Here is an 18086-nt window from a genome sequence, read left to right on the forward strand (position 1 = left end):
ATGAAATTTGACTTGGGAATATGACCTATTGAAACTTTTTTTTTACTTCGACATACATTGCACTTCGAAAGATATTAGCCACCTCTTGAGACCTGTGATAATCTTGTGGTATTTCTCCATAAAAGAGATGCTACATTAATTTTGAATCTATTGGCTCATTGCTCTCCCATTGAACTTTGACTACCATTGGTGGCCATTTTTGCGCAATACAATCTATTTTCTTGCTATGCTAATAAATTAAAATAAGATTTTAAAAAAACTATGAACATCAAGCATACAAGTGTAAAAAATTGATACAAAGATATTAAAATAGATAGCTCAACTTGTTTCTTTATTTCTTAAAAAAGTGAGAAGACTTGAAAAAATTCATCAAAATCTCAAAACAATTCACTAAAGGACTCTGGAATGGGATCAAATGCTTACCTTAGATGCTTAAAACTCCTTCGTGGATGCTATTTCACACCCCACAAACGATCCTCTTCGAAAATAATCACCTTGCCTTCAAAATGCAAAAATGGAGACCAAATGAGAAGAGAGCCTAGCTGAAAACAAAATGAGACGAAAATTGAATGAATGTTCTCTTTTAGGGCCGTTTTAGGGTTTAGGAGCAAAATGTAAGGATAAAATATGTTACCAAGCACATGTTTTATTGAGCTTTAAGTCAATTTTTGGGTCAAAAAGCCATTTTTCTCTGACTGGGCCTGCGGATGCTTGTGTAGGCACTTGAGTGCCCTATGGATGCTCCCCAGAAGCGCACCCAGGTGCCCAATATGACCTTCCAGGGAACATCTCTGGGCACTTGCATCTGTATCCCCATGCTTTAGCATCTGCCTCCAGCATTCCATGCCATGCATTGGTAACTGAGTCTATTTGTCATCTTACAGCTGACAATGGTATAGTGTCTACTATGACATATATTTTCTCTGGTTCTTATGACATAACAGTGATAATGGTGTTGTTTGGATTGTAATTACTCTTGTTTGCTTTGTTGTATTGACAGGTTTTGCTAGGAAAATTTCCATTCAAGCTGATATACTGACTTTGTGATTTGTCTGTCTTGTGTAACTCATTAAAACACATTTAAGTGAAAATTTGGTGCATGGAACATGGTGTAGTTGATAATGTTGAAACAGTTGCAATAGAATTTTGAGTCTTATAATCTTGTTATTTAACTCACTTCCTTTCTATGCTAATCAGATCAATTCAACAGTTTTTACTCCACACCAGTTCTTGTTGATGATTAGTCATTTTCCTAGTTAAATACTACTTTTGAATGCTACGTAATACGTTGGTTTACTTACTAACCCACAGAATTTGATGGAAGCTGGACACTAATATATCAAATTTATTGGTTTTTGAGTGATGGGTCTCTGGTCATCATCCACCATATTGATTGTCTGTCAACATAAGTGGTTACTGTCCGCAGTGTCCATCTGCCAAACTTTCCATGTGGGCAATCAGTGTAGCCTTTTTATGTCATCATAATTCTTTTGACTTCTCCAGCATTCTGAAAATCCTTAATGCATTCTTTGATCGTCAATTGGATTATTTGTTAGGTTTTTTTTCGCAATAACAGTGAAATAAATTAGGAAGAAGTGGTTTTTGTATACCCCTATTTGGGAACAAATTTTATAGACAATATGACAGAGCAGTATTTATACTTCAACTGGTAGGAGGAAGTTAAAATAAGTATACCAATTTTTAACCTAAATGAGCTTTTCTTTATTTTGATCTTGTTTGCAACATGCATACCTTTTGTAAGTTATAAATCTACGTTTTACTTCTGCCCTTTGATTAATTTGAATATCTGGCTCTGTTTCCAGCTCAGCAGTGAATTCAGAGACAAATGAGGAAGTTGCTATCAAGAAAATTGGAAATGCATTTGATAACAGAATAGATGCAAAGAGGACTCTCCGTGAAATAAAGCTTCTATGCCACATGGACCATGAAAATGTACTTTCAAGTACCCATTGTATTGCCTGCTTGTGAAGATGCTCTGCTTCATTTTTCACTTTAATTGATTTAGACTCCAAGGGCTGCAGTTGTTTTCTAATAAAATGATAAAAATATTAAGATTTAATAAAACAATGAAAAGCTTAGTCTAGTAAATTTTCTTCGGTACCAACACATGGCTGCTGTGGATGATGTTGAACTTGTGGCCTATGTTATACCCATTGTAGAATCGTTCTTTTATTTATCTGAGTCGTGCTTTTTGTTCTGATATTTTTAGATTTTTTTCCAACATACACTTTAGAATGCTTTTGTTGTACAGTTTTTTTGGATATATGATCATAATTGACCATCTCTTTGGTGTCAACCAATTGCATATTGGTATGTGAAATAAGATGCATGCCCTTATCTCAGGTAGAGTGAAATTATTTAGAAGATCTTATGCTTAATTGAATACAGCTTAGGACCATGTATTTGCAGCTGTTAACTCATCTATGTTTTAACCTTATCTGTCTATTATTTTTTGTGAAACAGATTGTTGCAATTAAAGACATCATTCGACCACCTCAGAAGGAAAATTTTAATGATGTTTATATTGTGTATGAGCTCATGGACACAGATCTCTACCAGATAATACGTTCCAATCAGCCTTTGACAGAGGATCATTGTCAGGTTTGCTCCTGATTTAGTTCTTGATAGCACTTTGTGGATTTGGTATCGAGAGCTTTATAAGAATAAATTTGGTCATCCTTGCTTCCCTTGATTAAAATAATATTATAATCCGTGTGGCCTTTGGAGATGTTATTTAGCTTATTTTTAGTGATATCTGTGAAAGAGCATAGAAAAATATCTGTAGTATAATGTAATGTAAATGAAATATTGTTAATGTAATAATTTCCACTGGGATTGTTTCTTCCACCATCACCCTTTTAAAACTAGAAATAACTTAATATATATATTGTTCTTCCTGATTTCAGCCACATCTTACTTTTACATAAGCTAAGTTCCACTCATTATTGAAGACTTATGCAGAACGAACTATTGAAGAACTATATGCACTCTGCCATACCTTCTTATAAATGTTATTTTTTGGTGTAGACTAGATTAGTAGAATTCATAATGCTGATATGATTTTTTTTTTGTTAAATGATAAGTTTTATTGATGTTTTTAAAAGGATTACATTGCAAAACATACAGGCCTGCAGCCTTAATTTTCAAATACCCCCTTACAGTGTAGCCATGAACATGCCTCCACACCTAGATTTTCAATTCCCACCCATTACAAACCAGCAAAACATCAACATCAAACCCCATCAGGCATGGGCATTAACAACCAATCCACCCACAACAGCAAAGACATCCATAAACAAACATAGACCAAAAGACAGACAGACACAACACCAAACAGAGCAGCAAGAAATATGCACTACTACAGAAAATGGGCTGCTGAGTGTGAACCAGAAGATGGATCATCCATTCCTCCAACGGCCCATCATATCCTCCCTCGACTTAGTGATCATCACTCCTCCCACTGTAGCCATCTTCCCCATCTTTCGACCTAGCACCAGAGGCAGCACTTCTCTTGCCATTTCCCGTGTCCCTTTCCCTGACCTTGCTTGGCGTAAATTTCTATTTGCGCTTCCTCTCCTCTTCCATATGCTTTTGGTCCTCCTCCCATTTAGCTAAATACGAGAGCAAATTCATACAGGCTGAGAGCCTCACTCCCTCCTGTTCCAAATTGGAGTCATAGCGCTGAATATGAGGAAAGGTTGCATTCCTTCCTCCGGTCCTTCCAGACGTCGCCTCACACCCTCAACAGTCTGGAAACCGAGACTCACTTCTGCCATGTGAAGCCACCTCTGATAACCTTGGCACCAATCGAGTTCCACGCACATTTCTATTATCTTTGCAGCCTCCTTGTTCTGGGCCTAAAGGAAAACCCACACAGAAAAAGGGACGAGATGTCCAGATTTGTTTGTGTGCAAAAATCCTTTCCCTTAAATTTCTTGCCTAACAGCCACTCAATAAGGCTTACAAATTCTTCTTCTTGAATGCGAAAAACCTCACTCAGGCAGCCCGGAGTTTGTTTCTTCTAGGGGGTTGACAGTTAAATATTTGCCTCCAGTTGCACTTTAAGCCTTAAGCCTGCTCACTGTGGAAAGACAGTGACATCTGGAAAAAGATGCAATTTAACTTTTTCCTGTATGGAAAGTTCGCCAGACCCCTATGTCACCATAATTGGCGCCTGCTCCATGTGACTTCTGCTCACTGTCTCCATAGCCTCTACACGTGCCAAGGGAAATGACTTCAGCCGCTAACATACCACCTTACATCTCCATTATTGCAGTGTCCTATCATTTGTTTGATTAATTTGGTGGTTATGTATTCTAGATAGAATAATATTTGTCAAGTCCTCTATCATCTCTTGATGTTCACCAAGACTAACACCAACCTTGGTCATTTTGTCTGCCAACTCGTTCCCTCCCCTTATAGTGTGGGAAACACGAAAGCTCTCAAAGCCATCTAGCAATCTTCGGATCCTTTTAATATACTTGTCAAGAGTCCAAGCCTCCATTTTGCCCTTGATTATATCATTGATCACTATTTGTGTATCACAACCTAGATGAACCTTCTTTCCTCCATGTTTCTTATCAACATTGAGAGCGAAGATTGGCACTTGACATTCTGCCGCATTATTTGTCCCCTCCAATAAAGACCTCGCTCCTAGTACCAAGACATTATTGTGTGTATCCAAGATTGCGCAACTCAGCCCCACACTGTCCCGGGTTGCCTTTAGAAGTCTCATCAAAATGAACTCTAATTTAACCTTCCTCCATTTTCTGTTCATTCTCCCTAGGATTTGCTTCTGAGGGTAAAGGATTAGCCCTTGGAAGTCCATTAACGGGAATGCTGATAAGATTTATTACAGTGGGTATTTGTTTTCTTTTCAAGAAATTCCGAGCTAGACATTTTAGCAACTACATAATTTTAATTTTATTAATTAGAAATTTTAAATCATATTTTGGTTATCAGATCCTGATATAGACACCCATTCTGCAGTATTTCTTGTATCAGTTATTGAGAGGGCTCAAGTACATACATTCAGCAAATATTCTTCATCGAGATCTGAAACCGAGTAATTTGCTTCTAAATGCAAACTGTGATCTAAAAATATGTGATTTTGGGCTTGCACGGACTACATCAGAAACAGACTTTATGACAGAATATGTTGTCACTCGTTGGTATCGAGCACCAGAATTACTTTTGAACTGTTCTGAGTATACAGCTGCTATTGACATTTGGTCAGTCGGTTGCATATTTATGGAAATACTGAAACGGGAGCCTTTGTTTCCTGGGAAAGATTATGTTCAGCAATTAAGGCTGATTACTGAGGTAATGCCAGTGCACTCTCTCTCCCATTCTTAATAATACAGGGGTGCCTGAGTTTGAAACATTTAAGAAGAAAACTATTATAAACAGTCATTGAGTAAGATTAGCAAGGGCTCTTATATGCTTGTCTTGAATCCCAGTGTTTTATTTTCTGCATTTTTGTTTTCCCAAACAGTTAATTGGTTCCCCAGATGATTCTGATCTTGGTTTCTTGCGAAGTGACAACGCTCGAAGATATATCCGTCAACTTCCACAATTTCCTAAGCAGTCTTTTGGTCAGAGATTTCCTAACATGCCACCTACAGCTGTAGATTTGCTTGAAAGGATGCTTGTGTTTGATCCAAGCAAGCGTATTACAGGTATCTTCTTTTCCAATTTGCGTAAAGGTTGCATTCTTCAATTCTGAAATGTTCTGTGATATAATAGGTTAACGAGGAAAGCTGCCTTTTGGTGGGATTTATGGCTAAAACCTATATTTATTATGGCTTTGATTTTTGTTATTTGTATAGAAATGCATTTCTACCCTTGACAGCTTAAATGTTTCTTGTTCACTGCTGCAGTTGAACAGGCCTTGAGTCACCCTTACTTGGCAAGTCTGCATGACATTAATGATGAACCCAGCTGTCCTGCACCTTTCAATTTTGATTTTGAACAGCCCTCATTCACCGAGGAGAATATTAAAGAGCTCATATGGAGGGAGTCGCTTAACTTCAATCCAGATATGATGCAATAGGTGGAGCAAATAGACTTTGAACCCTTCTTCAATGTTTGTTAATATGATAGGCTATATGATCTTTTAAATAATTTGTCATGCCTTCTAAGTTCTGAAGGTTGGCAGATTATATCACAGGCATGACTGGACTTATTTATTGGATTTAGTTTTCCTACTATTCTTGGGAAGTCTATAATGGCGTGGCCATGGATATGTTCACTAATCCAAATAGAGATTGTTGGATTGTGCATTTCTGACCTGAGGTGGCATGTTCTCTTTTACTTGATTATTGGGGGAAGACATCAAAATGTATTCAGGAATTTAATAATGTAAAGTAGCTGCTTTGTCAGAGAAGAGAACATGGAATTCTCTTTTTTGAAGAACATGTTTTGTGACATTAAGGTGTGTAGCGAGTTGGATATGGTGCCATTATTGGCACCAACTTGCGTGCTTGTAGGCATCCCTCTTGAAGATTATATAATTTGAAAGTTGGCGGGTTGAAATTCACCAATATGACTGCTTGGTCCACTTTTACCTGTGTGATATTCTAATCATTCTTAAAACTTATTCTCAACTATTACTTGGTCTTAGTTGTTCAAGGTTCAGGACATTTATGAAATGAAGGAAAGAGTTTTTGGTGTTTGACTATAATTTATTGCTTGAAGCATCTTGATTATGGCAGGAGGAAGATTAGGCCACTTTGGTCCTGAGTGGTTATTTTTAACACTGAATTTAGCAAGACTCAAGCAGATGTTGAACTAGGATAGTTGTAGATGCAGGCTACTTCTAGCGAGGTAAATTCTCCATGAAATATGTTTCTTCCAGTGAGCACAATTAAGTAAGTTGTAGTGTGCTAAATAATCTTGATGCAGATTTCTCTTGCTGATACTATTAAGCTGGAAAGAAAATCTTCAAGTCAACCCAGAAGCTGTTATCTTTTCTTAGCTATCTGGGAATTGAAATATACATGCATGTGTTTTGTATTTGCCAATATAGAAACTGATCGAAGTTGCCATTTTTTAGTTGAAACATTCCTTCAATAATGAATATTAATTTTAAACATCTAATGGCATTTGCTCTGCTGCTAGTAGGAATGGCTTTTTTCTATTTTATGTACATGATATTTTAAATGCCTGCCAAGAGGACTATATTTTCCTACATGGGTTGTAGTTAATGTTAAAGGTTGCTAATACGAAGTGATTGGTTGCATAACAGCTTATGGATGCGGCAGTATAGAAATTCTTTGTAAAAATTATGCATATATATTTTGAAACTGATAAAATGTACATGCTTTATTTGTTTTATATTGAAATGACTCCTAGAAGTGAAAGCTGATTCAGATAGATGCAAACCAAAATCCTAATGAGGCATGTACCGTTCCGACGATGGAGAGCTATTTCAATTTGCAGGGAAATATAGTATTGCGGCATCTAGAGCATGCTGAAGTTACAGCTTATAATATCTGCTGCAAATGTGATTTAATTTGTTTAGTATTAAATCTGCAAAATCGTGTTAAATGGTTCTATAACATAACAAGGCATATGGAGTCACTATAGTGCATGGTAACTAACATTAAATATAGCTGTGTTGATATGACAATAAGTAATATTTTTTTGTATAAATTGTACTTTTAATCTTTTCAGAGGAGTAACAAAGGAGTGCATAAAGGGCAATCTTATTTCAAGCATCATTTATGCATCAGAGGCAGAGAGCAATTAGTATAATGGTAGACTGATAAACAAAATACCTATATTTAAATTAGTTCCAATATCTAGTCTGAATGTACATCTGATCTTGGATCCACAGAAAGCATTTTTGACCTCTGAATAATCCCCTTCAATCTAAGTTTCTAACTATTGCAACATATTTATAGCAGCGAGCCAGTTTGGTTTACAAAACACTTGAAGTAACTTCACATGTTGACGAAATTGGCTTCATAGTTCGCAAGTAATGTACCATGGGAAACAAATTTTTTATAAAGCAGAAAAACTCGAAGTAACTTCACATGTACCACATTCGCTCTGCTTCTGATACCTAATCTTTGTTTCGGTTTATTGCTGTTTCAGATTGTTCGATTCTTCAGTGTATTGATTCCTTGGTTCAATCTTTCCATGCAACTTCTTATTTCTTGAACAGAATCTGCTGTGCCCAAGTCCCCTGTGAAACTGCCATTACTCCACTTAGATTCAGATGTGTGCTACTAGTGATAAGACAATTCTAAAAAGTTATATTAAAAGCAAGAGTTTGAGATTTGGTTGGTTGAAAACCATTGGTTGTTATTTGGAAATTGACATAGAGGTGAACATGTTCAATGACAATTTTTTTTATATTGCAGGAATTTGGCAGTCCCTGCATAAAGCGCAGTGCACTGGGTAAGCTTTTAAATGTGACTGGTGATGTTGGTGCAACATGTGTTCTGGTACCACGTAGACATGGTATTATGTACCTCGTGACTTAGTGTCAAACCATAGAAGCTCTTGCCAATTGTGTCATGTCTCCTGCCTTATGGTCAATTACAATTGGCAAAACATCTAGAGTTTTTTCAAAATTTCAACGAGTGTTTGGCCTATAACCACCTGATCTATCTGGTCTGGTTGACTTACGCATTTGCCAAGTCACAATGAAAACACCTTATTTTTTGATTGACTAGTACTAGAAATGATTTGAGTCAGTATTCTCATCATAACCATTGCAAATCTTTCGAATTGTAATAGGGTTTTAGGGCCCTTTTAATGCATGTTTTCCTCAATCAAAAACAGTCTTTGAATTGGCCATGATTGTCCGATGTGTTGGAACACTAAGGTTTGCAGTTTAATAAAGCCATTTTAGTAATTTTGTAGTGTTTATAATTGGTAACGTTTTACATTGTAATAAAGTTATTTTCTAGTCATTATGTGATACTTATTATATAGTGCCCCACCAAAAAGTCTAAAAGGAAAAGACTTCTAACAACTCTAGGCTATCATTGAGTGAGTGTTATTACATAGCCCTTGCCCTTTAGGTTATCTTGGTGATCTATTTGGACCTTGACCTCCATGTAGAGAAATGGTGTAACAAACACCTTTCTATGAAGACAAGGATGTTTGAATATACCATCACCAAGGCACCTTCTCTCGCACCCATCCCTAGTTTGTACTAGCACTATCAACGTGGGCGAGACATCAATTAATCTTGTTTAGTGTGGTTTCCCCCTTTTCCTTGTTAATTTATTAAGTTAATCACTTGACTAAGACAACTCACCAATAGGCTCGAACAAGCATTGTTTGCTAAAGGCTGCTGCCTTTGCCTGGGTAGCTGGAAGGCAAAATTCTAATAGGAAATAGATTGAAAGGATTAGGTTTTGAAGACCCATTAAAATGGTTTTTTGTGTAATAGGAATAAGAGACAGTAGATCATCTTCTCTTCAATTGTGATTTTACACTCGAGTTTTGGAAGTTAGTATTAAAGAGGTTGGTGTGGTCAAGGGTACCTTTAAGAAAATCCCTTCCAAAAATATATAAATTTTTTTGGCGAATATTTCATTATTTTGAAAAAAGGAGAAATAATTTCTATTGACAAATCTCTCATTTTCTTGCAGAAAAATATTACTTGTATTGGCAATTTTTTTAAACACTTTTTTATTTGGTATAAAATGTTGGCAAATTTGAAACAAATAATAGGAAATTCAATAGTCATTATAAGAAATGCTCCCATCTTAAAAACAAAATGGAACTCTTGTAAAAAAAAAAAGGCTTTAAAAGGTGTAGACTTTGGAATATTGAGTTGGGAGGATTTATATAAAATATAATCTAGTAACCCATTCTATTGATTTTTATTGAGTCAACAATTCAAAGGAGATTTTAATCTCAAAGGGCCCTTGGTCTTTTGGTGAAGTTGAAAGGCTCACAAGGAGCCCATTAGAGATTAAGTCTTGCGACATCTAAAAGGGATGCCCTATAATAATTATGCGACATCTAAAAGGGATGCCCTATAATAATTATGCGACATCTAAAAGGGATGCCCTATAGTAATTATGATCAAGTCTTGCGACATCTAAAAGGAATCAACTAAATTATGATTTATTCTGAAGGAAAAGTACCATTCTCAACCATTTGGCTATTTTCCCTATCAATAGTAATGTGAGAGGTATGAAAATAAAAGAAAATAATAGAGGGTTTTTCCAAAGTAAGGAAGAGGACATCTAGATTTTTGGCAAGAAAAAGTCAACATTCTCAACCATTTTGCTGTAGCCCCATCAATAGTAATGTAAGAGGTATGAAAAGAAAAGAAAATAATAGAGGGTTTTTCCAGGGTAAGGAAGAGGACATCCAGATTTTTGGCAAGATTAGAAAGGGAAATATTGGACTCATAAGTAATGCAACAACTCATGTCAATGTAAACAAAGTATCCTTTCTTCAAAATGACTCCAAAGTTTCGTCCAATTGGCCTTTGATCAAATATTGACCTGTTAATGGGATTATGAGGGTTCAACCTTCTCCTGTCATAATTAGGATCCTTTAGAGCAAGGGTGGATCAAAGTTAATCTTCATGGTGTCTCAAAAGACAATCTTGGATCATGAGGAACAAGATACGTTGCTAGAGATGATAAGGGAAATATCTAGATGGTAGGGGCAAATATATTTCCAACGGGAACCAATAATGAATCTGAAAGCTTGCCAACTATTAGCTACCACAATGGCTAAGACGATGCAGGTTAGGAAAATACACCTGGAAGGGGATTCATAGATTATAGTATATGAAACTGTTAAAGGAGAGTCCAAACTATGACACTTGAATAAAAACATACGTAGGATTAAGTCTCTACTTAAAACATTTGAGGAATTGAGAATCTCACATGTTGAGGAAGGAAAATGAAGATTGTCAAAATTAGAGGTTCCTTTATTAGAGCAATGAAAGGAGTAATTTCTAAAAGACTTCAAGTGAAAGCTTTTGATCAATAGAATGATATAGACCACTAGAAGAGAAGTAATGAACTTAGGAAATGCCTAGGTACTTCCATCACTTAAGTAGATAATTGAAAAATCAAAATGCTATTGTGAAAAGGGAGCCAAAAAAACAAAATGGACAAGTGAAGAAGCAAGAAAGGGAAATAAAAGGTAAGTGATTGCAAAGGTGGGCAGATAAGAGAATATTGATTTAATAATGGACGTCATTATGATCACACCACAAGATTTAGGAGTGATGTTTAAACATGGGAGGGATTCAAAAGTTTCTAGAATGAAGGTGTTCTATTTATTAGCTCCTATGTAGCAAAGACAATTGTTGCCGAGGCCTTTAACTTATCAGGTGATTAATGTTTTTGTCTCTAGCCAATCAAAATGTTTCATTTCCCTCCACCAATGTTCTGTCTTAATATTTCTCATTTTTAAATTGATGAAGATGATCAACATTTATCTACAGACTATGAAGATCAGCACTTTCCCCAAATTTGATGCAAGAGAAGACACAAAATTCAAATTAAGGATTTTGGGGCTAGCATTTTTGCAGCATAGCTTAGATTTTTGGCATGACTTCTGACGTATTGGGCCTCTCGTACCCATGGGAAGACCAATTGTAGATGAAGCCTCCATGTTGCATAAAAACTACGTGTGTCCACAGTATGTTAAACTTCTTCAAAACTTGGTTAATAGTCTTCTGCATAGTCATTTTTTGGAACGTGGCTATCCTCCCTACAAATTGCACCATTGACTAAATTTCAAAAAAATGAAAACACAATGTTTTTTTTTTTTTTTTTGAAAATTTCCCCATTTTTCCTGGCTATGGTCATCTCTGCCAGTTCCAATTTCTATTCTTTCTTTGGGGTTTCCTTCCCTCTCTTCCAAGAACATATGGAACTGAGATTGATCAACATGGACTTCTCAGCAAGCTCCTAGTGCCATTGGGATGTTAGCAATTGGATTTGATCTTGTTCTTTCTGGGTGTTTTTGATCTTTTACATATTTGTTTCTCTCTTAAATGTAACATATTTAGATCTAGTTTGAAATTGGGTATTGATATTTGTGGTTATTTATTGAGTTAATTGAGAGTTGATGCTTTTAACTAATATTTTTGTAGCAGTTACCTTTTTGGATGACATTTCATTTAGAACAATGTAGGATATGGGGCTAAGATAGAGGTAGAGTAGAAACCATAGTTTGAGGCTGAGAATTTATTGAAGAAGTGTTCTTACTAAACATAGACATAGGAATGAAGTCTTCAGTAACTCCTTCCTGTGGTGCTGATTGAAGAGCCGAAACTTTTGTTTCATTAAAGATCACATCTCTACTTCACATAATTTTCTTTGTAATGGGATCCCATAATCGAAATCCAAACTAATCTTCACCATAGCCCATGAAGATACACTGTTGTGATTTTGAATCCAACTTGCTCCTTTTTCTTTTAGGAACATGAACAAATGCTTGACACCAAAAAACTCCAAGATGTGAGTAGGAAATCCTTCTTTTGAGCCATTTTTCTTCTGGAATTCCAAAGTCCAAATGAGATGGACTTCAATTAATCAAATACACTGTTGTATTGATGCAGGAGCATCTTGGGTTGCCTTGTTATCCTGCTCAATTTTGTTCATTTTGCAAGTTGGTGTCGAGTTACTGCAACACTTAGTTGGTGCTGAGTTACTGTAGCACTCTTCATGTGCCGAGTTACTGTAGCACTTAGTTGGTGCCGAGTTACTGTAGCACTCTTCATGTGCCGAGTTATTGTAGCACTTAGTTGGTGTTGAGTTACTGTAGCACTTAGTTGGCGTCGAGGTACTGTAGCACTCCTTTATGTGCCGAGTTACCCAGTGTATTCCGAATGATTCTTCATCTGTCAAGTTACCTAGTGTATGCCAAGTGTCAGTATTTGGACATGATTTCTTCAAGTTGACTTGCACGATTTATTTTCGTTCATGACATTTATGTTAAGATATTTTCTTGGGATGAGTCCAGACCGTTGTTTGGTTGGCCTTCCTCTTATGTAATGATTCTAGAATGATTTGTAAGCCGTTTTGGCGAGTATATATAGAGCGTTTTAGCTTAGAGTTAGGAAAGTTTTAGAGAAGAATATTTTAGAGCAGAACTAAAGGTGCGAATTTGCTGTTGGATCTTTGTAAGTGAATGTATTGTAATTGGTCGTAACCTAGAAGGCCTTATAGCTGGGCATGTATGAAGATGTTTTGATGAATCAATAAAAGTATTTCCCTCTTCTTCCTCCTTTGGTTATTGTTCCTTGTGTTTGCTTCCATTGTGTTAACTCTTGTAGGGTGGTTTGGATAGATGGGTGAGCCTTTGGCCCTAGTTATTCATCCTTTGCCTATGTCAGTTGGTATCAGAGATTGAGGTTCATCCTTGTGGAGATTGGATCGTGTAGAACTTTGATTTGGATTTGGTTGTAGGGTGGCAGATCTGCGGATTTGACCTATAACTTGCAAAGGGTTACGATCTTGCAAGAACCAGATTTGTAAAGATGGTTCATGGTAGAAGAAATGTTGATGATACTATATTGGATCAATTGAGACAAATTACAGCTAGATTAGATGCTATGGAGACAGCCCAGAGGAGAGGAGCACATCTTAATGATGTAAGTGATGATGAAGCAGTAGCACCAAACCATAATCCAGAACCTAAAGAAGATCAAGATGAGGAAAGATTGTTGTGAGTGTTGTCTAGGGAAAATTCAAAGCCTACTGTAGAAGTTGTTCCCTATGATGGAAAACTGGATACCAATGCTGTGTTGGATTGAATCTTTGATATGGAGAAATTCTTTGAGTATGAAAACACTCCTGATAATAGAAAGGTGAAGATTGCAATCACTAGGTTGAAAGGTCATGCATCACTATGGTGGGAGCACTTGCAAACTGATAGACAAAGGAGAGGAAAGGAGAAGATTAGAACTTGGCCAAAGATGGTGAACAAGGTAAAGAACAAATTCCTCCCTACTAATTACCAAGTTAGCCTATTGAGAAAGATGCAAAATTTGAAATAAAAGGACATGACTGTGAAAGAGTATACTAAGGAATTCTATAGATTGGACATTAGATCTGGACATGTGGATGATGATGTTGAGAAAATTGCAAGGTACATTAATGGATTGAGATGTGGAATTCAAGATGAAATAATTTTTGTGAAGCTGGAAAGAGTAGAAGAAGCATATCAATATGCCTTGAAAGCTGAGGAGATCTTGACAAAGAAGCATGAATAAAGAAAAAGAGGTAGAGGTGGCAGATTCTAGAGAGGCAGAGGTAGATCTTATGGAGAAAGTGGAAAACTTGACAGTTCTATGTAAGATAAAGGCAAATCTGAAGTGAAGAATGATGACAAAGGCAAGACTGAATGGAAAAGTGGTAATTCTTACCGAGGAGGCACTAATTCTTACCAAGGAAGAGGTAATTCTTATTCTAGAGGTGGATTTCATGGTAATTGTTTTAGATTTGGCAAAGAAGGGCATAGATCTTTTGAATGTAGATCCTCTGAAAGTGGACAGAATAACATAAATGCTGTGATTCAAGAAGATGATGAGGTTTCACCAAGTGGACCTAAGGCTGGAGAAAATCTAATGGTGAGAAGAACCTTATGTAATAAGGGAAGTGATGAGGAACCTGTTTTAAGGAGAAGTCTTTTAAAGACTAGATGTAAGATGGCTAGAAAATGCTGTAAGGTGATTATTGACAGTGGAAGTTCTACAAATATGGCATTAGAAGAGCTGGTTACCAAGTTGCAGTTGCACAGGCTGAAACATCTCAAACCTTATCATGTTTTATGAATCAAAGATGAGTATAAGATATTGGTAAGTGAGCAATGCCTTGTGAAATTCAAAATTGGACATTACTTTGATGAAGTTTTGTGTGATATTATGCCCATGGATTGTTGTCATATTTTTTTGGGTAGATCTTGGCAATATGATAGATATGTTGTACACAATGGAAGATTACATCAATATACTCTTTGGGTAAATGGGAAGAAACAAACATTGTTGCCTTTGATTGAAAGTCCAGATGAGGTTAATTATACTATTGTAAAAATTTGCATGGTTAATGGGAAACAATTTGAAAAGGAAATGAAAAAAAAATCAAGTCTATTTTGCTATAATTCCAAGAAAACTGAATTTTGTCAATGGAGACCGAGTGCAAGAAAATAGTGTTAACTGAGTGCTAGTCAATGGTGACCGAGTGACAAATGGTAGTATTGAACGAGTGCCAGAAGAAATTACAAAGTTCCTGAATGAGTATAAAGACATTATTGTTGATGATATCCTAGATGGTTTACCTCCAGTAAGAAGTATAAGTCACTGTATGGATTTGATTCCTAGAGCTCTTTTGCCAAACAAAGCACCATATAGACTGACACCTGTAGAGAATGAAGAACTTAACAGACAAGTGCATGAGTTGTTGCAGAAAGGTTTGATCAGAGAAACCTTGAGTCCATGTACTGTACCTATTGTATTAGCACCTAAAAAGAATGGAGAATAGAGAATGTGTACTGATTCCAGAGCCATTAATAAGATAACAATGAAATATAGGTTTCCTATGCCAAGGATGGATGACATAATGGATTGTTTGAGTGGAGCAAAGTATTTTACCAAGATTGATTTGAAGAGTGGCTGTCATCAGATCAGAATCAAAGAAGGTGATGAATGGAAGACTGCTTTCAAGACAAAAGAAGGTTTGTATGAATGGTTGGTTATGCCTTTTGGTTTGACTAATGCACCTAGTACTTTCATGAGGTTGATGAATGAAGTTCTAAAAATATTTTAGGGTAAGTTTGTGATTGTTTATTTGGATGATATTCAGATATTCAGTAAGACTAAGGAAGAACATCTTGAGCATATTAGACAAGTATTACAGAGGTTGAAACAGGAAAAGTTGCTGATTAATCTGAAAAAGTGTTCTTTTATGCAAGAGGAGATTGTTTAACTAGGATTTGTGATTTTAGCTGATGGTTTGAAGATGGATCCTGAGAAGGTTAAAGCAATTTTGGAATGGCCTACACTTGAGAATGTGAGTGAGGTAAGATCATTTCATAGTTTCGCTAGTTTTTATAGAAAGTTTATAAAGAATTTTAGTGCTATTTGTAATGCTATGAATGTGACAATGAGGGGAGATAAAAAGGAATTCAAGTGGACACATGGAGTTGATAAGAGTTTTGAGACTTTGAAACAAAAGGTTGCTGAATTACCTGTATTGGCTTTGCTTGATTTCAACAAAGTATTTCAAGTTGAATGTGATGCAAGTGGTAATGCAATAGGAACCGTATTAAGTCAAGAAGGTAAGCCTGTTACTTTCTTTAGTGAAAAGTTGAATGATGCTAAAAGGAAATATTCTGTGTATGATCAAGAGTTTAATGCTATTGTTCAAGCATTGAAGAAGTGGAAACATTATTTGATGCCTAAGGAGTTTGTGTTATATATACTGATCATAAAGCTTTACAATACTTGGGAAGTCAACATAAATTGAATCAAAGACATATGAAGTGGATTGAGTATTTGCAGAGTTTTACATTTGTCATTAAGCATAAGAGTGGGGTTACTAACAGAGTTACTGATGCATTGAGTAGAAGATGTTCTTTGATGACTGAAATGAAGGTTGAAGTTCTTGGTTTTGATGAGATGAAAGAGTTATGTTGATCCTAATTTTTCTAAGGCGTGGAGAGAGTGTAGAGCACTAAATCTGACAGATCACATAAGTAAGTATGATGAGTATTTCATTTAAGAAGACATGTTATTCAAAGACATTTAGTTGTGTATTCCTAGAAGTTCTATGTGGTTGAATCTGATTAAGGAAAAACATAGTGGTGGATTAGCTACACATTTTAAGACATTGATTTTGTTGAAAGAGAAGTATTATTGGCCACACATGTATAAAGATGTTCAAAAATTTGTAAAGAGTTGTGGAATTTGTCAAGTTGCAAAGGGAGTGAGTCAAAATACTGGTTTGTATACACCTATTACTGTTCCTGAGAAACCTTGGACTAACATCAGTATGGATTTTGTTCTTGGATTGCCTAAGACACCGAAGGGGTATGATTCCATATTTGTTGTAGTGGATAGATTTTCTAAGATGGCTCATTTTATACCATGTAAGAAGACATTAGATGCTGAGCACATTGCTGAACTTTTCTTTAAGGAGATTGTGAGACTGCACAGATTACCAAGAAGCATTATTTCTGACAAAGACAATAAGTTTTTTGGTTATTTTTGGAAGCTTTGTGGAAGAGATGGGTACTGAGCTGAAGTTTAGTTCTATATTCCATCCATAGATAGATGGACATAAAAAGGTTGTGAATAGAAGCTTGGGTAATTTGCTGAGATGTTTAGTTGGGAATAAGCCAAGTAATTGGGAGATGGTATTGGCACAAGCTGAATTTGCATATAACAACTCTGTGAATAGGAGTACAGGGAAGACACCTTTTGAGATTGTTACTGGAATGCATCCTAGAAGTATATCAGATTTGAGAGATGTTGTTGGTGAAGAAAAGAGAAGCACTATAGGAGAAGAATTTGCTGATTTTATGGAGTCTTTGCATAAGGAAGTGAAGTTGAGGTTGGAACAAAGTAATTAGAAGTATAAGGAGAATGCTAATCAGTCTAGAAGACACCATGATTTTCAAGTTGGTAATGAGGTGATGGTTCATTTGAAGAAAGGAAGATTCCTAATTGAAACATACAATAAGCTGAAGATGAATAAATTTGGACCTTGTAAGATCTTGAAGAAGTTTGATAGTGTTAGTGCTTATGCAGTTGAGTTACCTGATGACATGGATATATCTCCTATATTCAATATTGCTGATTTGTATAAGTATCATGAGTCAGAGGATGAAGTTGTCGTATCAAATGATTATCCTAAGAAGCAGATTGAAGAAGTTGAACAGATATTGGATCAGAGAGTTGGCAAGAATACAAGAGGAAAAGATTACTATGAATATTTGGTGAAGTGGAAGAACAAACCTATTGAAGATGCTTCATGGATTTCTCAATTTGAGTTGGATTCAACTCAGGTTGGGACATCTCAATGATTCATAAGAATCATTTCTTTCAACCCTGGTTGTCTGATGTAGGAGCA

At 36.0% G+C, this 18086-nt stretch overlaps 1 protein-coding gene across 1 annotated transcript in view; it reads left to right on the plus strand.

Annotated features, from left to right (window-relative positions):
* The window catches only part of LOC149577180 (mitogen-activated protein kinase 4b-like), a 38286-nt gene extending 31723 nt beyond the window's left edge, over positions 1-6563 (plus strand). The window contains exons 2-6 of the mRNA XM_089822624.1: positions 1824-1953; positions 2485-2622; positions 5011-5343; positions 5516-5699; positions 5901-6563. Coding sequence (XP_089678750.1) covers positions 1824-1953; positions 2485-2622; positions 5011-5343; positions 5516-5699; positions 5901-6073 — 958 coding nt within the window. The 3' untranslated portion in view covers positions 6074-6563. The remainder of the gene's footprint in view (positions 1-1823; positions 1954-2484; positions 2623-5010; positions 5344-5515; positions 5700-5900) is intronic.
* Positions 6564-18086: the final 11523 nt, after the last annotated feature.

Source organism: Cupressus sempervirens, chromosome 1, assembly GCF_028749045.1.
Source record: "Cupressus sempervirens isolate cs-2001-9-10 chromosome 1, ASM2874904v1, whole genome shotgun sequence".
NCBI classification, from domain to species: Eukaryota; Viridiplantae; Streptophyta; class Pinopsida; order Cupressales; family Cupressaceae; genus Cupressus; species Cupressus sempervirens.